The following is a 20,041-nucleotide window of genomic DNA, read 5'->3' as shown; positions in this document are numbered from 1 at the left end:
GGAGAGCTCGATCTTCTGTCCATTGGGCTTGTAATTCCCACAACAATAAGGAGTTTTTCAACTATGGTTTTAGGCACATATGGAAAACATCAGAACATTTTCTTTTTTCCTTCTTCAAAAGAAACATTTAATTTTATGAAGACATACCTTTACACTTCTATTTAAAATATCTGGCATGCCCTACATAAATCGTTTTGTTTTAAACTTCGTTTTGTCATAGGGAAGACTTTTAAAATCATCTTAAGCCCTGTATGGAAGAATTTCTATTTAATCTTATTAGTAAGAGCTGATTACTAAGAGTTCGGATCAAATGCGGGTACAGATACCAGATAGATGGGAGAAGGGCAGGGAGAGGTCATCTTTAAAAAAGAATAAAAATAAAACTTAAAGAGGTGGTCAAGTAGAGAAAATCCCTAATAAAAGAAAGGCAGTTAATTACAGAACTGTAGAAAATCAGTGGCAACATGTCAGGGTATAAAAATTCTCTTTTGTGCTTTCAGAAACCTGAAAGGAAGCAGAACATGAAAGCAGGGAATTTGAGAGAAAATGGAGCCTTTAGATAAGTTTTAACACTGAAGGCTCTGTCAGAGAGAAGATCAAAGGCAGGAGGAAAGAGGCTTAGGAGAACTTCCCACACCAGCTGAAAGCTGTTCAGAGCAGGACTGTGCTTCCTCTCTGGGAAGCTAAGGCTCTTTTAAAACCAAAACAAACAAAATAAGGTATCTCTCTCTTCATACAGCACAATAAACAGTGTTACATTCATTGGTAATTGGTAATCGTTAGACGGATAAATAAATAAGATGTCTAAATGTATTTCTTTAACTCTTGCCCTAAATTTTGCATCATCCATTTATAAAAGATGTATTTTAATAGTTTTCTATCTAGGCTTATATATTTCAATTAAAATATTTTTATAGATAAAACATAACAAAATGAAAGTAGGTGTTTTTCTCAGTTAACATCAATGGGATATCAGGATATTTGTACATGGCACCAGTAGAAATGAAGCATCCTAATTGCCTAATTATACGAAAAAGTGCCGAGAGAAATAAAGAATGTTTGAAGTGTAACCTTTCAACTTTTCAAATTAACCAGCCAATATCCCCTCTACAAATGCCCCCTTTAGATAAGAATTTAGAAAACAGAGGGGTATGGGAAGCCCACATGAAGCAGTGAGAGAGAGAGAGACAGAGAGACAGAGACAGAAAGGAGGAGGAGGTGGAGGCGATGGGGAGAATGAGACAGCAGATCAAAAACAAGGCTAAAGTCCCAGACCTTGGATGACAATGTGCTCTGACCTTAAGAAAGGCCTCCTTTTGTTCCAAATGTTTACTGATGAGTGGAATGACGTGGTCGATCTCTGCTGCTGGCCCCAATTTATCTCGTCCACCACACCAGTCCTCATCTCTCCGGTATTCTTGCTCTAAGCTCTCCAGGACACTACAGACCTAATGAATCATGGAGGAAAAACTTAGTAAATTAATCATTTAAAGGTCCTATTTTATGAGGACCTTTAGCTAAGAGACCCCTACAGAAGTGACATTTTTCATTCAAAATCTAATTTGTAGACTTAGGTGCACAGTGCCCCTGAGACATCTAAGAGAAGTCCAGGAGGCAGTGAGAATCCAGCGTCTGGAGCTTGGGAGACAGATGACTACCGAGATATGGATTTTGGAATTATCTTCTGATGGTTGAAGGCTGAAGCTATGGGGGTTGATGACATCACCTAGGGATAGTATGCAGAGCAAGAAAGGAAGAGAGACTAGTAATTTGGGGGGTTTCAAAGTGTTTTTATATATTATATTGCTATAACCTTATGATACGTCTATGAATTAGGTAGAACAGGAGAAAGAGGTTTGAAGAAGATAACCGGGTTGCCCAACTATCTGTCCTTGCCCTACAGGAAGTAGCCTCAAGTAGAGGTAAAGGAGGAAGTTGCCTATGTTGTGTGACTTATGGGCCATAAATGAATGTTACCTTTTCCCTCCCTGGGGAAAAATATTCCAGCAAAAGTGTTTCAAGGTACTACTATAAGGCAATGACATCTCCAGGCCAGCTATTATAAAATGCACATTTCCTTCAGAGGGATAACAAATTTGGGTTGACCTAAAAGATAGCTAAGATGGTTTTTCAGTTCTAAAAATGCTGAGAAGCCATGCTCTAAGTGACCTTATAGAGGAACTCAAAAGACCAAAAGCATTTCAAATGGGGCTTAGAGGGAAAGTTAGGTTGAGCGCATCAGTAGGAGACCCAGGGCAGCCTAGTGTCAGGGCTTAAGGAAGGATGCAGAAAATAGAAACTCATTCCTATACTTTCCTTCAATAGTCTGTGGCAGCAGGGGAGAGCAGCTCTAACTACCCTTGGCCTCCTCTGTCTGAGAAAGGCCATCTCTTTTGGTGAAGGACATGGCATTGGATAAGATGCCTTTTGAGTTATGAACTGAGCTGAAAAATAAGCTGAAAGATGTCCCGGGCAGAACACCCCCATAGCCAACATGCTTCCCGTGTCGTGAGGAGGGCTATCCCTGAACTCCAGCTGGTTTCTTTAGCACCACACACCTCTCTTGTTGCAAGGCCTGAAAACATGCAGGAGGCTCACGTCTTGAGAGAAAACAGATTATACACACACAAAAACTTTAAGAAAACAAGTACTTGACACCTGTCCCATGACAGTATTGGACTTAAAACCAATCAATTTGGGAGCTAGAGGAAATGGAAAGAGTATCCAGCATAAGTCCTTTAATTTAATAGGTGAAGAAACAGAAATCTAGAGAGATAAAGTGACCTTTGGTAAGGTCAGTTCAGGGTCAAACTTCCTGACTCAATCTAGTGCTTTGTCCCCTTCAGCATCTTGAACCATCTCAAATTAAAATCTGTATATGATATTAGACAGGGGTTAAGCCTCATTTTTTTCATATGGATATGCAGTTGTCTAGCACCATTTGTTAAAAAGACTTTACTTATTGAATTGCTTTCTCAAAAATCAACTGACTGTATATATGTGGGTCTACTTCTGGAACCTCTACTCTGTTCAGTTGTGTCTATTCTTACACCAATACCATTCTGTCTTGACCACTGCAGCTTTAGGGTAAGTCTTAAAATCAGGTAGTGTAACTCCTTCAACTTTGTTCTTCCTTTTCAAGACTGTTTTGGCTATTTTAGTCTCTTTGCATTTCCACGTAAATCTTAGAATCAGCCTATCGATTTCTATTAAAAAAAAAAAAAGCTTGCTGGGGTGTGATTGGGATGTGCTGAATTTACAGATCAACTGGAGAAGCTCTTTATCTCATTAGTTTGCTGCTCCCACTTCCGAGGCCATCAAAGGCATCATCTCTCTGAAACACTGAAAGGAGGACTGAGAGAAGGTTTGAAGATAAATACTGGCTGCAGGGTCCTCTGACAGGCATGTTACGTTTGCTCTGAGATAGACTTTCCCATGGTCCCTGTAAGTCACCCAGAGGAGAATGTTTCTATATTTCTACCAGGGAGTGATTTGAATGAGGAAATTATTTTATACTGAATAAAATTACTCCTGTCTTAAACCTCTGTTTCATGAAAAGAGTCCCCTAACAGCACCCAAATCATTTAAAAATCCTCTTAGCCCTTGCACATATTGCTGTACAGATGTACTAGTAATGGGTTTGCATTTTTACGGCCCTGCTGTAGGGATCTCCTACCTTTTCTCCCACAGCTGCACCATCCTAGCAGTTAGGCTCACAGTTCTCCAATGACAGAAAGCTGTGTTTCCTTATGAGACTGGGAACCCCATGAATGAAAGAGCTGTATGTTTTTCAAGCAGTGCATAGTGCCTGATTGTGGTAAATTAGACTGTGTTCAGTAAATTGTCACTCTCCTCTCCCAACCTTCACAGGAGGCATATACTGCCATGCATGTGACACAAGCAGACTTGAAATGCACTTGCACAGTAGATTTTGGGTTCTTGCACTCCTGCTTTTCACCATAAATATGCCTCAGGTAGCTGCCGGTCAAGAAGGAGGAGAAATATAGGAACAGATTCAGACCCAACCTGCAGCTTGGAGCCTAGTTCTACCAAGCTCAGCCAAGATCAGCTGAACACCGGATACTTAAGCAAAAAATATGTGCTTATTGTTTTATACCGCGGGGTTGTGGGGTGATCTGTTACACAGCATTATTGTGGCAAGAGCTAACTGGTACACCACTCAAACTTGGCACTCAGCCTACACCTACCCAGTTTCTACTTCAACACCGAAATCCTGTGAGGTTGAGAAATCTGTAAGAAACAAATCACACAGTCCACTCCTCTAATGGAAAGGATCATAAGGAAGCAAACCGTGGTGTTTCCACAAATCATTCTTCTACTCTCAAAGGCTAGTACTGAGAGGAGTGGCTTCTTGCTGAGGTAGATCCTGCAGATTTGCAGTGTGAGGCAGGAAACAGTCCTCCGTCAGTCTCAGCCCCACACATTCCACAGCCCTTTCCCTCACCTGCTCGGAAGTTTTGTAAAAGGCCACTGAGGCGTTGACCAGTTTCAGCCGGTCTTCCATCTTCAGCATAAGCTGCTGCCAGTGGAGGGCCACCTTCTCAGCACATTCCCGGATGGCGTCCGCGTCGTAGTGGCCAGCCTGGAGCAGCGCCTCAGCTTTCTGCTGTACCTGCAGGGCACTCTGGTGTGTCTTCTGCAAGGAAGTGGCATGAAAGAGGGACTGGGCACAAGGGGAGGAGAGAGAGGTCCGTGGGAACGACCCAGGCGTGGTATGGGAGGGGGTGGAGTGAGGCGTGAGTGGAAAGATGCAGAAAAGTTAAAGAGCTTTAAATGACTGATTCAAACATGTTGTCATCATTGTTTTTTAAGCACATTTTTAAAAAGAATATCAAACAATTTCATTAACTAATCGTTCAGGTCCCTAACTCCTACCCCCACTCCTTTCTCTTTACTTGCATCACTCTGCATTTTAAAGACATTTCAGTTTCTGTGCTAGAGAAACGCAGTTGTGTATAAATCTGCTTCCTGATTGATTCATACATTAGTTAAATTTCCTTTTCAAATCTAATCATAAAATTATTCATCATGCATTTTCAAAGGAGGTTACTGCTGTAGTCCCATTCTGCAGATCAAATAAACATAGCCCATAAAAAATATCCCCATGTAACACAAATCTCAACCAACAATGCAATCATTTTAAACATGAATGATCAGTTTTAAAAAGGTTCTAGTAGAAGGAAGACATTTGGCAGGTTAATAAAGTAGAAGAGTAGCATCTCACACCATCTCTTAGTTACCAAGGGAAAAGAGCAGCACGGTAGATAATTCAGCTTAACACATCATCCCACATTACTACCTTATTTATGTTTGCCTTTAGGATAATCTATATTGTAGAAGGTTTGTTTCTTATTCAGGGTAAGTGTCATTCTCTGAGTTCACTTTAACTGTAGGGGGTGGGGAGAACAGGCTGGAGAACTGGGTGGCAGGGAGAGAGCCAAATGGGATTATAATTTATTAAAATAAAGGACTGATGTGGATGAGCCATACGACTTCAAAGAGCTAATATTATCCCAACTCAGCTGTTGGAATCATTTCAACCCAATGGCATAGTACTAATTTGGCCTTTGCACTTTCAGGCAAGTAGAGCTTAGCTGGCAGTGGAAAAGAGCAGCTAGAAGCCCAGCACCTCACTCCAGAATGATTTCTGTCCTTCTTGGGCTGCAGTGTTGGGACAGTTCCCCAGAGCGAATCCACCAGCACTCCTGTGTGTGAGTACAACCTCCCCCTCTTCTCACCTCTGCCTCCCCCTTCATGGTCATTCCAGATGGCAGCCTGTCTACAGAGTCTATCAACCACCTCCTGGTTGCCCTCCCTCCCCGCCTGAATCTGTCCTCAGTGTTAGCTATGTAAGCACGACCTCCTCCAGCAGCCTAGACTCCTTTATTCCCTCGCTTTGCCACTGAGTCGGCCTTCAGTCCTGATGACCACATTAGCATCTGGGTCCCTAATTGCTGCATGAAGCTAGAAAAATAAACTAACGAGTAGAAATGATCCACTAAAAATCCTTGGTTTCTTTCTCTGTTTTACCTATTGGTACCATTTTCTTTTCCTGCCTCCTAAATGTAGAGGTACCCCAAGGTCCATTCTTGGTTTTGGTTCACGTCTATAGAGTTCTCATCCTTTCCCTTGGCTTCTATCATTTCCTCTTTGTAAATGACTCTCCAATCTATATTTCTCGACTGATATCTGAGCCTCATCTTTAATGGTCTTTGGATGTGAGGGTGAGCTGCCTGTCACACCTCTCACCTAGGTCGGTAGCACTGATTCGGATGATCTAGCTGCCTGTCCCATGTTAGTCACTTACAAAGATGCATTCTCAGTAGAAGTGAAATATCTTCCCAGAGAGAAAAGGAACCCTTGCCAAGGAATGAGAATGGCTTTCCTGCCCAATCAGAGCCTCCACCTTCCTCCCAGATGTCTGCTCAAGTTCCGCACCTAAACCTAAACTCCTCCTCCCTCTGAAACCGTCTTCCCATGGCAGTCCAGCATCCTGTGGACGGTGCCCTCCTCACGGCCATCTAGGGTCACAGTCTTGTCATCATCCTTGCCTGCTGCTCCTCAGCCTGAGTCCCAGTCCAGCTCTCACCACTTCATACCCAGGCCTCTGTGGTGGTCACCTAACTAGCCTTTTCCTGCCTTCCATTTCTAACCCATCGAACCCGTCCCTTACATTTCTGACAGAGTCTCTGTAACAGGAAGTGCTTCAGTTAAGAGAATTCTAACATCCTTTCCAGTGCTAAAACCCTAATTTTATGCTCTAAACATCACTTCCATCTCTCAATTCAAATGCCTGCAATGGTTCACCCACTGCTATGAAATCAAGTCCAAACTTTAGAGGATGTTATTAAAAGCCCCTCACACTGTGGTCCCAAATACTTCATTATCATGTACTACTTCCTTACAAAGATCATATGAAAACAAACTTGCCTTTGCCATCTTCATTCTCCCTGCCTTTAAGGAACACCTCTTAGACTCTCCTCATCTATGATCCAGTCTCCCTTGGAGACTCAGTTCAGATCCAACCTCCTTCAAAGAGGCCTTTTTGGACAGCCTGAGACTTACTAAAAACTACCCTCTTCTGAATACCTATATCACTCATCTAACGCTTGGCTGATTTTCCTTACTTAAGACACTGAAACTCTCAAGGCAAGGACTGTTTTAAAAAAAATCACTTTAATAGCTGTCATTTAACCAGTTATATATTTTGTGCTAGGAACTGTACTTATGCATTTTTTCCCTAGTTCTCATAACACTACTCCAAGGTGGATATTATTATTCCCACTTCACAGATTAAGAAACTGAGACTCATGCCGGTTAAGGGACTTGCCCAAAAATGTACATCCAAGGAAGTGATGAAACCAGATTCAGGTTTGACCTATTCCCAAATCTATGTCCCTTCCACCATATCACACCATATCATTTCATCTCTAGCAATTAGAACAGTATCTACAGTTTCTCATTCAGAGGAAAGGTTCACCAAGTGAACATTAGTGATTCTGATAACTATTTGGCTTCTCCTCAAAATATGAAACCAGCATATAATTGTCATCATAAATTTGTTATTATATATTTTCTCTAAGAATGGAGGAGACAGAGGAGTAACTTTTGTTTTCCTATAATTTATGCTGTGTAACAAATCCTCTTCCTTATTCTGAAACTTATTATTATCTAATAGTCCTGGGAGCCCCTTCTTCCCTTTAATTACCTAAATGATAAACTCTTATGCATATGACATAATCTCTGCTTTGCTAAAGCTTGAGTCATTATTTTGTATTTATTTCTACTATTAGCTAATCCTATTGAGCGCTGTATCTTTGAGACATGGATTATCAAGGATGTTCATATTTAGTAGAAGGACATGGAAGAAAACCGAACCAAATCAACTGAATTTATTATCCAGTTTTAACTACTGTTTCTGTCATAATGCTTATGCTTAAAATGCATAAGAGGATTTCAAATAAAAATGGATTTTAAAATCCAGTGTGTCTCTATGATGTTCACAGTTCTTGAAGACACATCAGCCACAACATTTGGATACTAACAAACAATAATCTGGGTTTGTTGATAAAGCTATGCTTCTGGAGAGCTGTGTACTGCTCTGCACTCTGAATGGCTCTGGGGAAGTTTTCTGTAACCAAGGCTACCTCAGGTAAACATTCTGACCTTCTTTAAGGAGACCAAAACCTTCAGACTGATGAGGCCACCAAAGCTAGGGTGAGCAAACATCTTGGTTTGCCCATGAGAGTTCTAGTACATGCTGCTTTTCCTGGCTTAGTTATTAATAATTCTCTCCTTCACTCTTAAAAGTGTCTCAGTTCTAACAATAACTTATATGATCATCTTACCTATAGCCATTTTATTTTCCCTTCTGAAGCCCAGGGTTCTTAGGGCCCAAGAAGTCAAATTATGTTCCCTGTCAGTGATCACTGTAAAGGCCTCCAGTAACAGTATCAAAATGGGTTAAATCAAACCAGACTAGTTAGATCTCCTATCAAATTGCTTAAATCCTCCCTGGAGTATGTTCCCCCAATGCAGAACCTGGTCTAAACTGACACATTTAGAGAGAAGCACAAAGCCACCTGGAGAAGGAACATATGTTGAAATTCTGGCCCTGTTCTCGTCATTATCCTAGCCAAGCTGCAGACCCTGCCTACCTTCCATTCCCAAGATCTATGAGAAATCCTATCTATTCTGCCATGTCCTCTTGAGTCCACAGACATAAACTCGACAGGGGTCTATATCTCAACATCTATTCTAAGAATATTTGATCAAGTTGCATCCATGAAATTAAAGAGATATATAGATGCTTAGTGAGCCTCTATTCTGTTAAGGCTGCAACAGCATCTAATACAAATTCATACATACTGCATATGCAAGTCAGGTGGAATTTGGTTATTTCAATAGCATTGCTAATGCATTTACCCACTATTTTCTACTAGCTCATTGAGATACTCAAGGGTGTCATAACGCTTGGTTTTTGTGTGTTTTTTTTTTTTTATAAAGCTTGGTTTTACTTGCCCAACATTTGATTAAGGGACTGAAAATTTAATTACCTGATGGGGCAGGTAAACCTCCACATTCAAGATAAACAAGGAGGAGGTATCGCCAAAGGCTGTCTTCTCTCTGCCTAGCATCCCTCACACCTTCATGCCAAGCCTTGAATGTGACTGCCCAACCTTCGTTCTCTTCACTGCTGCCTCTCGATGGGGTTTTGACCACTGTGCGCCTAATTCTTGATTATAATCCCAATCTTGGTTTTTCCTTTACAATGAATAGATTCCAACGCTCTAATATTTGGGCATGCCAGTAAAATGCGACAGAGCTGCTGATGATAAAACTTCTTTCCTCTGGTTAGTTCTTCCTTAGAAAATAATTCGTCCATACTGTGTGTGTAATACACAGTTTATTTTTAAATCTCAAATCTCAGACAGGACTCTGGTACGAGCAAGGGTTCCTAAGAAGTTATCAGACATCTTAGAGAAATAGATCATTCGTATCAATGCTATGTTTTCACATACAAGATAGCTTTTGGAAAATTAAATGGTTGAAATCAATCAATACTAGTTTAAAAATAGCTAGCAATCAGTTGGATCACTGTATTAAAGATATACTTATTGGCATGGACAGTTAAAATTTTATCTTGTTGTGTTTTTTTAAAGTAGAAGATAATCACCTTTGCATTTCTTACACACTCAGAAGTGGGTTAAGTTTTATACTGAACCACAAGTAATGGATGTCTTTGAGGTTTTCACTCATCTCTTTTCCCATTGGTACTTAACTTATTTTATTTTTAACATAGTTTCCATGTCCCATTTCCTACTCTTTCCCCTACACCACTCTAGAACAATCAGTTCAAGTCTCTTTGGGAAGGAAATGTTCTAGTAGAAAGGATAATTAAAGATATTATTTAAAGCAAGACAAAATTTATACTAGACTATCGTAAGTAGAGTTTTATTTTAAAATAGCCTTTAAAACAAGTCTTGGTGAATTTCTGGTTTCAGTTTATTCTTTAAATACGACTTCCACCAGGATTATTGAACAACTATTTTCAGTGAATCAAACTATCTAGTGCAGTCTGCTCCCGTGCTCACTACTCTTGTTAAAAGGCAGATCTGACAATGGAATCTAAATGTTACATGTAAACCAAATGTTTAAAAATGGAATCCTAGTTTACTAATGACTTCTGCAGTTGTTTATCCTCAATTCTGAGTGAGCTTCAACTAGAGGTGACTTCTAACCTTTTAGCTTTACATTTCTCACATGGTGCATAGTCCATAATGTATAAAAAACTCAGTGGACCAGGGGCCTTGAAAGTTAAAGGTACCAATAAGTAAGAAAGATCCACATTTGGAGTATGAATACTTGTCTTCTAAGACCAGGCTTCCTTGGGGTGATGAAGCCCTGCATTTGTTTCTCCATCAATTCCTGGGTCCTAGGGAGGCTACCTGGCCCATTTCACTAGAAAGAGTAATGGCTTCACCACATAAAGGAACACCCACATCTTGAGGAATCATCCTGCCTAAGGTGCAGAGCAGGGAGGGGAAGGGAGGACAGTGCAGCCAGATTTGGGTGTTACCTCGATGGCCAGTTGGAACTGCTCGTGTTCCCGCTGCAGCTGCTCTGCTTCCGACAAAGAGCTGGCGTTGACCAGGCTGGCGTTGAGCATCGACTCCCCATTGCGGATCCATCCCAGGACCTAGGGAGTCGGGACGAGAGCACAGGTGAATGGCCTTTCTGTGACAGGCCCTTCAGTCAGAGAGCTTGCTATCTCCTACCCACAGTTGAAGACAGGACAGGAAGAGTCTGGATAATTAAAATCTCCTTAAATTTGCCTCGTACCTTGTGCCATAAGGTACTTATTTTAAGTATCAACCTCATTCCCAGCTTCATCTTTTCTTTCCTACCCTTATCACTCCTCAATCCCAGGCTCCTCAGCTTAATTTAAACATTACTTCATCTGATTGCATTGTATGTATGTTTCCGAAGTTCCATCTGGAACATAGTACGGTATAAATAAATAAATTCCATCTGTTGGTATCCCTTTCATTTTTTTAAGGCCCAATTCAAATATCAATAACTGCTTGAAATCTTCTATACCTAACCACTCCCATTAGAAACAATCTCTTCGTCATCTAGTGAAACCCAGATCATTTTGCATGTACCACCTTTGTGGCACTCACCAAAGCCTGCCTTATTCAGTTAGTTCGACCTATGTTTCATCTCCTCCCCTTACAATGTAAACTTCCAGAAGACTAGAGTAATATATGAGTCATATTTTAATCTCACCCAATGCCTAGCACAGTACCTTTCATACGACGGGTATGCAGTAACGTTTTTGAAAGAGTGAAAATACCCAAGTCACACCTGAGCAGTGTGTCCAACCTCCTATACCTTGCAAAATAGCCAAGAGTAGACAGGTTTGAGCTTTGATTGGTTAAACAATCCAAAGGGAGGAGAAATAAAACAAGCAAAATAGCATGAATCATCCATACACTGGATCATTAGAAAAAGGGAGAATACGTTATAATTGATTTAAATTATTTAGAGGCAATGGCTAGGCTGAGTAAAATTTCTAGGTGACCTTAATTAGTATTGGGGGAAAGAAAACTCAGCTAGGGAACATTAGAATAGAAGGAGAAATAGCTGACACCGTCTAGACAGTCCCAGCTAAAATAGAGATGTGGCAATAATCCAGCTAATAGAGTCAAGTGCAAATAATCAAACTAGAAGTAACAGGCCTTGAAAATCTACCTTGTGTTTGGTTATCAGAAAATTGCCAAATATTTGCTTTATTAAGAAGCCTGAGAGTTTGCTTGGAGAGGAAATAAAAATTCTTCTGAAATTTTAAGATCAGTAAATACCATCCATCTGTTCCCTCAAGGCAAAGCAGAAGACGCCACAATCTGTTTCAGATTTTTTTTCTTCTCTCAACTTCTTCATGTTAAACAATTAGAAAAATACTAAGCCTGGTCTCCTAGTCCATAACCCTCACAGGCATTTCTCAAATGTCCTCCTTAGGCAGAAAATGACTGATACCATATTGTGCATGGATAACATTGGGACATAAATCCCACTGAAGCTGGGCTATTTGGATTGAGATGTTAATTCATGGGCAGTCTGGCAGATTGTGGATGAGATGCCAATCTGTAAAGCAATTAGTTGCAGGAAATAACTGCTCAGAGCGTATGTGTGAAATCTCTGATGCCACTGGTGTGCTGTAGCTGGCTGACTATAGAGGTGCTAATGATTTCTAAAAGCTGGCTGTGAGTTCGGGTACATGCATACATGGATTGCATGCCCAAATGCTTCACCTCTTTGCAAAACGGAGCTCACAGTTTATATTTTTGAACTATGTAAGTCCTTCTGCAGTGATTCATCACATCTTGCTTGGTTCAAGATTCACTTGAGGGTGTCAGAGAAACACTTTCTCAATGTGCATCACAAATCAATGCTTGAGGGGCAATTTGACTCCCTCTGGGCCTCCTGAGTCTTGCGGGAATATTTTCCTCTCTAGTTTCAGTCAACTGAAAACAAAGGTTATAGCTATGGTTGTGAGGTCACCATTTACCAGGTTTTCCATTTAGAAATATTATAGGTTTTAGTTTCTACATCTTTCATTAAATGATGCCATATCCTTGATATCCTTGTTCATTTTCATTTCCCAAATGTTGTTTATAAAGGCATTCTAGGACTTCATCATGGGAGGTTTGATTTTAGGAAGATAAAAATGCACTGTAGTTTAATCAATGGCTTGGGTTCAGGGGTGGGATTGATGCCAATGATCAAACTACCAAGTATTTTTATCTTCCTAAAATCAAACCTCCCATGTTGAAGTCCCGGACTCAGTCCTAGAAGTAAAACTGGGAACGTGTAGAAAGAGCATAAAATCTGAAGTCAGAATACCTGGCTTTGTTACTGCCTGGTAAAACCACTTAACTCTTCTGAGCCTCAGCTTTTTCATCTGTAAAGATAGGATAATGGTACCTTCCCTTCCTATATCAGGGTTGATGTAGCCTACCGTAAAATGCAAAGCCTGATGATGGTGGTGCTAGCGATTTTTAGTTTTGAGGCAAAACTAGCTAATGCTATGATTCTTCATTTACACCTCTCAAAATGAGAAGAGAAAAAGTTTAGAAATATTAACTTTTATTCTAGTATTTGTAGAGCTTATTGACATATTCTGATGTGATGTAAATACCTTAGCTGTTTTATTATCATCAGTCTTTGTGCTCTGATCAATGTTAACTCTTGGTGGTATAATTTTCTATTACTGTCATCCTTTATCTTTCTGGTTCATAAAATTGGTTATTTATTCTTCTGTGATCATCCAAATGAGAGAAAGGTAGTAGAAGAAATTTTGCAACAAACATGAGAAAATGTTGGTCCTACTCATCTTGAGCTGCGTGACTTTGGAAACATCACTAAATCCCTCTGAGGCTCAGTTTTCTTACCTGTAAAATGGTAAATCACAGTGTATAGATGAAATGAAATAATTAATGTAAAAGTATTTTGCAAACCATATAATGTAATCCTTAACATGAACGTTTTATATTGATCATTCATCTTAGACAACAGTTTACTGATAAGTTAGATGGTCTTTGAAGGTCATTTTGAGCCATAATATTCCATACTTCTTTCAAAATTCAGAGACTGCCCCTATAACCATAGGATACCAGAGGAACTTAGCTCTGCAGAAATGAGGGATGGGAAGAGTATTGCTGCTTGGGGACTTGGGAGCTAGGCCACCAATTCAGCTCAGTCAGGGGTGAGTGGGGAACTGAAGATGGAGATCTATTCGTTCCTCAGGCCAAGGAAGCTCAGATAACTCCGACTTAGGAGAAGCATGGATGTGGTTAACTGGATGTGAATGTCCAAAATGATGACGCCACCTAAGCTGGGCAAGCTGGACGCTGTAGCCACGTAGGCTGGAGACACTGCTTGGCTATGCCTGTGTTCTCTAGGCCACACTGACAGGAAAGCTATGAAGCTGAACTGAAGGACACTGAGTCTAACTCCTGCTACTGCAGATGACTTATCACAAGGCACAGTGATTTCTGAAACTCCAGCCACAGGAAAATCATCAGGCCCTCAGGTGGTAACTGGGAGCCTGTCAAATTTCTAGTGTTTCTTAGTTCTAAAAATTCACAATTTATGAGATTATATGTGTTCATCCCTCATGGTTTTATAGACTATGACGGTGTGTCTTCCTAATTATCTCCACTTTGAAACAAATGGATAGTACTTGTACCTATGGCTGCCTCTCTTTTGGATCTACTCCAACTCCTTTCTAACTTTTATGTACAGTGAACAGAATGAAACAGTATTCTATACAGGAATATGAGGAGAGGATATTTTCTCCTTTGATTTAAATTTCCATCTTGATCATATGCAAATTTTGGCCAGTATTTGGTCTAAAGGCGTAATTTAAGTCAATGTCTTTAGTAGACAAATGATAGGTACAATTTCTTTCCCCAAAGCTTAGAGCTCCAACATCTTACAAATCCATTTTGGCCTATTTTCTGCTAAATGCATTGCTCTGCAGGAAACATGGAAATTCACTTAGTTTTATGCCCATTAAATAGGTTTTTCAAATCTTCCTGAATTATCTAATAAATGTGAGGCTATCCTTACCAGAGTAGCAATTTTCCCGGAAAGCAATCAGAGCATTCTGTGGGGTCTGGAGAATAATCTGAACTATTTTTCTAGAAGAAAGGGGGCATCTGGGTGGTCTATGGCCCTGGACCATAGGAATCAGGGGAACGGTTTCCCTTCAAGATTCAGCATTTCTCTGGAGATGTTGGGGCCATTTATCTTAGATACAAAGTCCTATGCAATCCCTCAGAAAGCAAGTCAGTTGCATTAATCAGTTTCCTTTGTTCTAAATACTTGAAAATAATTTTCAGTCAATGTCCGTGACATTACCTCTCCTCAGAGCTTCAGTTTAATATAATTGTGGTATAACCGCACATAAGGTTATGAAGGCCAAATCTAAACCTTTAATCTCTGAGCTCTAACAACAGAGCTGTATCATAACACATTGTGGCCCTCTCCCTTTCTCTCTCCATTAATGGCACTTCAATTAAGGTGTCTCTTTCTTTCTTTTCTTTTCCTTCCTTCCTTCCTTCCTTCCCTCCCTCCCTCCTTCCTTTCTCTCTCTCTCCCTCTTTTTCTTTCTTTTCTTTCTTTTTTTCTTTCTCTTTCTTTCTTTCTCTCTCTCTCTTTCTCTCTCTCTCTCTCTATTTCAGTATATTCAAAAGAGAAACTCTCAAGCTAGTGTCTAAATTTAGCCCAAGTGATCAGTACTGACATCTAAATTAAGTCCCTCTTTCCAAGCGTCAACAGCTTCCAAGTCAATATTTCCTGCTCCACCAGCTTCCATCAAACGCGAATGCCTTCTCGGAAACTGGACCAGACGACCCCTAAAGGAAGAGTCACACTAACAAGGAGAACAAGCTTGTCGAATGAGGCGTGGTGGCTTAATGGAGCAGCGGTCCCTCGGCACCTCCAAGGGCCGCCGTCCTTCGCGCTTTTCCTAAAGGCTGACCCCAGCAAGCCAGTGCCGTTTTGAACTACAGTCCCCCTGTGTGTCATCCTTGCCGTGGTGGAGAGAAGGAGAAGGAACGTTCTCACTCCTGCAGAAGAATTCTTTTTTGTCCTCCAATTCATGAAACACTGAACAGGAACGTACACAGATACTAGTCAAGCCTGGATGATCCACATACAGATAATCTACTTTCCCACTCGACAAACTACCTATCGTCATTCCAGCTCCCCATCCTGTACAGAATGGACACTTGGAGGATGAAAACTCATTTCATTTCCATTTTCATCTCAGCCAAGAAAAACATAATTAGGAAGTTGGCTCTACTATGAACGCTGTAGCAAAAATAAATAAAATAAAAAACCAGGAACAAAAGCAAAATTATATATTTCATTTCAAAGTCAATTAGGAATAATTTTCCTGTTATCTGGTTTATTGAGATGACATGAACAAACAGCAGAGGAGGACTCCCACGGCCTGCTGAGCCCGCTGCTTGATCTGGCTGGTGCCACCCCCTCTGCCAGGTGTAGGCCATGCCTGCCCATCTTCTCAGACATGGCGCTGTGGAGGCCAGGAAAAGCCCAGACTGCATTCTGCTGGAGAGCTTCTGTCTATTTCTCCCAGAACTCCAGGGTGGGAGTGGGGTCCAGCAGAGGCAAATTGTAGGACCTTGGATTTCAGAGGCTTGGGCTCAAGTTTCAGCTAAGTAGTCAAGAGGCCCTGGGAGCACTCATCCTATGGTACCTCAGTTTCCTCATTTGTAAACTAAACGTCCACCACTTTCTCTCATGGGCCTGTACTCCTAAACTGAGATCACAAATGAGAAAGTACTTCTCATATGAAAAGAAAGTACTATCATTACTCCCAAGAGATTCAGAATTTGAATACTCTTCACTGCTCTGGGCCTGCTAGGATTTCTACCACGTCCCCATGAGTAACAAGTCTCACCAGACATTCAGGTGTGACCCCAGTGTAATTAAACAGAAAACAACCTGGATGGCAGTGCTGTATCTGGCTTTGCCTGGGGCTCAGTGATGTTACCTGTGCTCAAGATTGATCTTTAGCACAGAATGTGCGGACTCTGTCTGAGTACTCTTTGGAAAAGAAGGGGAGCAGAGAAGATAATTTTTCACATTATAATAAGTAATATATAATTAAAACATAGGCATTAGCAAGGAATACCCTGAATAAAAGGGACTGAGCAATAATTAAATAAAATATGGTATTTTTGTTCCCTGTGCTAAATTAATAGACAAATCTAAAAGCTCTAGCAGTCACTGGACATAAGAAAAAACATTTAAAAGAGGAAGATGTGTCTCTGCTTAGGATGTTTTGGGTGGGGCTCCCCCTAGAGGAAGCAGGGCGATAGGGTTGCTCGGGGGAGTCTGGAGCACAAGGAGAAAACACTGAAGTGCTATGAGTTCTGCCCTGCAGGGAAGCCCTCCTGTACCCGTGGAGGGTGAAGGTGAGGTCTTTCCTCAGTGTGACCTGTCTGGTGACCTTTGTAAGCCTTGGTGACTTCCTCTGAAAGGAGAGTAATATCTGCTTCAGAGAATGGTTGCGAGGATTGATCAAGAGACAGGTATAAAAGGCACACAACACTCAATAAATGGAACTATAACTATATTTGTATTTCTTCAATCCCACTTTGTCTAAATAGGAAATCCCCAATAATTATGCTAAAAATTCCCACTTAGTCTGTTCATAATATAAATATGTAGTATTTTTAAAATGTGTCATTAGTCATTGTGTGTATGTTCCTAGAGATCCCTAGGAATGGTACAGGGATGTCCTTTAGAAAGATAGCTAGTATCATGTCTCATACAGGTAAGTAATCTTTTCTTTTTAAAATTGGCTTTAATGTGACTAGAATATTTCCGTATAAGAACCGCACACACATTGAAAAGAATGATGGGAACTGAAGGATGGCTACACCTTATTGATTCTCAAGTATATGTCAGGTCCTGTACTAGGCACACAAATTAATCAAGCTGGCTCTAAAGCCTGAATATGTTTATTGATACAGGCTTTGCATTTCCTATGAACTCTGGGCAGGGCTGAGGATAGAAAGGAAGAGAATCGATTCAGTGACTGAAGGCAACTTGGAACAGCACTGAGGTGCTCTCCTTAGATTGTTATATGTCAGAGAAATAATGCACTTGTAGTTTGAGCCATTGTACCATTAGATCTATTTGTTAGAGTCAGTAGATAGCAGCTTAGCTTTCAGAAACGAATACAACCACTCCTTAACTTACCTATTTCCTAATTCTGGTTATACCGCTGGCTCTGTATGCCTTACCCCGTTCCAGGAGCAGGCCCAGGCCAGACTCAGCCACTGGGAAGCCCAGGCTGCAGGAGGAGGGTCAGGCTCACCTGTCTGACCTCCGCCTGGAGGTGCCGCAGTTGGAGACACTGCTCGAGCCGCTCATGGGTCTGCTCTGCGTTGAGCTCCAACTCGTGCTGCTTCTCCTGGAGAAACTCCAACAGCTCTTGCACCTGGGCTGCCAGATCAATGTCTTTTTCACAGATTAACTCAATTCCTGATTTAAACAAAATGTAAACCATTAAAAACCAGGTAGTACCGTAAAGATTACATTGCCTTCTATACGCACATGAAAGCTGGAATCTGGAAATAGCCATCACCAGCACCCTCCCAACCTCTGCATATCCCTCAGTGAAACTGGATAGATCACCATAACGGGTCTTTGGGATGCTCAAAGCATGCCTTCTCTTTTGGATTAATTGATCCTTTGTCAGGAAACAACTCTTCAACAGATGATCAGCTCCTTATCAACTGGAGTCCAAGAGGTGGTTCTCTGGATTCCATCCCAGACAAGGCCGCATACAGCAGTCCCTGCGGGGCAGTTTTCCTACACCCAGAATATTCACAACCGAGCCTCTGGATCACATTGGGAAATACAAAACAAAGCCCCGCCCCAAAGACCCTGTCTCAGGAACTTCTGCCAAAGGCACACTCTCTTTTAGCTGGTCAGATGCAATTTACCATTGGATGCTAAGTCCATTCTGAAGAGAATAGTTGGCCAGTGGTGATTTTCTTAGCCCACTATTTAGGTCCCCTAAAAAAGCAACTCAGAAATTCATCACTGCCACCACCAACACACCTGCCTGATACAGTGGGGGCATATAAGGAAAGTCTGTACACGCTAAAGGAAATTCATTTCTAGAAGCAAAAATAGTGTTTTATATAAGAACAATATGGGAGAGTGGGAAATTTTTTTCTGGTGTTACATGGTAATAATTTCAGTATCTTTTCATGTTTATTTTTTCTGTCAGTTTCATAATTCCAAGGCCCAGCTCCTGAAATATCTGTGGGAGACAGAGAAGAGAATGACTTGTTCTTTTAGCAGTCAACCCCCTCCAGTTACTATCTGCAGTTACCAAGGGGATGAGGTAGAGCATCTCCTTGACTGAAATAAAAAAATAAGAAGAAATACAAAATTTCTACCTTTGCAGTGCTAGGCAACATGGGATGACCCTTGGCCTCCATGTTTACTTTTTAAAATGTAATTTAAGATCCACCTGCAGAAGTGGATCCCTGTTTCCAGCCACAATGCAGATTTTTTCCAGCTCATTTTCATCCTGCATGCATCTCTGGTGTTTAGTATGCTGGGCTTGGGCAAAGTGTCTTTCTGTGGGAAGCTCATGGCTTACCCATGTCACATCACATGCAAATGGGCTTTCTTAGCCTGGTGCTTCATCAAAGGGACCAGCCACCTGCTTAGAGGATCATCCAGAACAGGCTCCCTGCCTGCCCTGAGACTCCAGCCTTTCATTTTCATCTATCTTGCTTGATATTTTTTTTATGTGAGATGAACACAGGAAACAAAATAGGTGAAGATGGTGTAATCAGGCTAAGAACGATTGTTTTATATCCACTTTTCTTCCCTTCCTCCAGATCCACATTCCTTCACCCCAGAGTAGCTTCCATTTTGGAAGAACACAGGCCTTTTCTTTCCTTTTATGACACAAGTACAATTATTTGTGGCCCATTATTTTTACATATATCTGTTTTCCCCAGACTGATGTTCACTCTTGATTAATTCAGTAAACATTAACATTGAGAATTTGCTATGGGCGAGACATAACCACTCTGCTGGATACCGGGAACGTAAAGAGAAGAAAGGAGCAGCCCTACCCTCATGCTGCTGGCGAAGCTACGGGAACACAAGTAACCCCAACAGAATTCAGTATGCGCTAGGATACCAGTATAATATACAGTAGTTATCAAGCTTTACTGAACTTTTACCATGCTTGTGTTTCATCCCACTGCATCCTCACATGACTCCATATGGTTAGGATTCCTACAATTGCCATTTTTCTGAGGAAGGTGAAGCTTAGAGAGATTGGGTAACATGCTCAAGGACACCCAGGTAGTGAGAGGTGTGGCCAGGATCCCAACAAAGGAAATCTCTCTCTCTCCTGGCTGTACCCTTAACCTCTATGTGCAAGGAGAAG

General features: G+C 41.1%; 1 protein-coding gene across 12 annotated transcripts in view; it reads right to left on the bottom strand.

Moving 5' to 3' along the window:
- The window catches only part of LOC309628841 (kalirin), a gene marked incomplete at its 3' end in the record, with an annotated part of 315,688 nt that overhangs the window by 264,364 nt on the left and 31,283 nt on the right, over positions 1 to 20,041 (bottom strand). For 9 of the 12 annotated variants that reach the window (XM_082392257.1, XM_082392259.1, XM_082392254.1 and 6 more), the window contains exons 5-8: positions 17,939 to 18,105; positions 10,601 to 10,720; positions 4,466 to 4,684; positions 1,299 to 1,448 (exon numbers count right to left, since the gene is read on the bottom strand). In XM_082392257.1, coding sequence (XP_082248383.1) covers positions 1,299 to 1,448; positions 4,466 to 4,684; positions 10,601 to 10,720; positions 17,939 to 18,105 — 656 coding nt within the window. The remainder of the gene's footprint in view (positions 1 to 1,298; positions 1,449 to 4,465; positions 4,685 to 10,600; positions 10,721 to 17,938; positions 18,106 to 20,041) is intronic. The other 3 variants (XM_082392269.1, XM_082392258.1, XM_082392260.1) reach the window with 1 other exon arrangement.

Source organism: Balaenoptera borealis (assembly GCF_965194805.1).
Source record: "Balaenoptera borealis genome assembly, chromosome: 5".
Taxonomy (NCBI): Eukaryota; Metazoa; Chordata; class Mammalia; order Artiodactyla; family Balaenopteridae; genus Balaenoptera; species Balaenoptera borealis.
The sequence above is the reverse complement of the archived record's forward strand: the minus strand, read 5'-3'. Positions and strand labels throughout refer to the sequence as shown.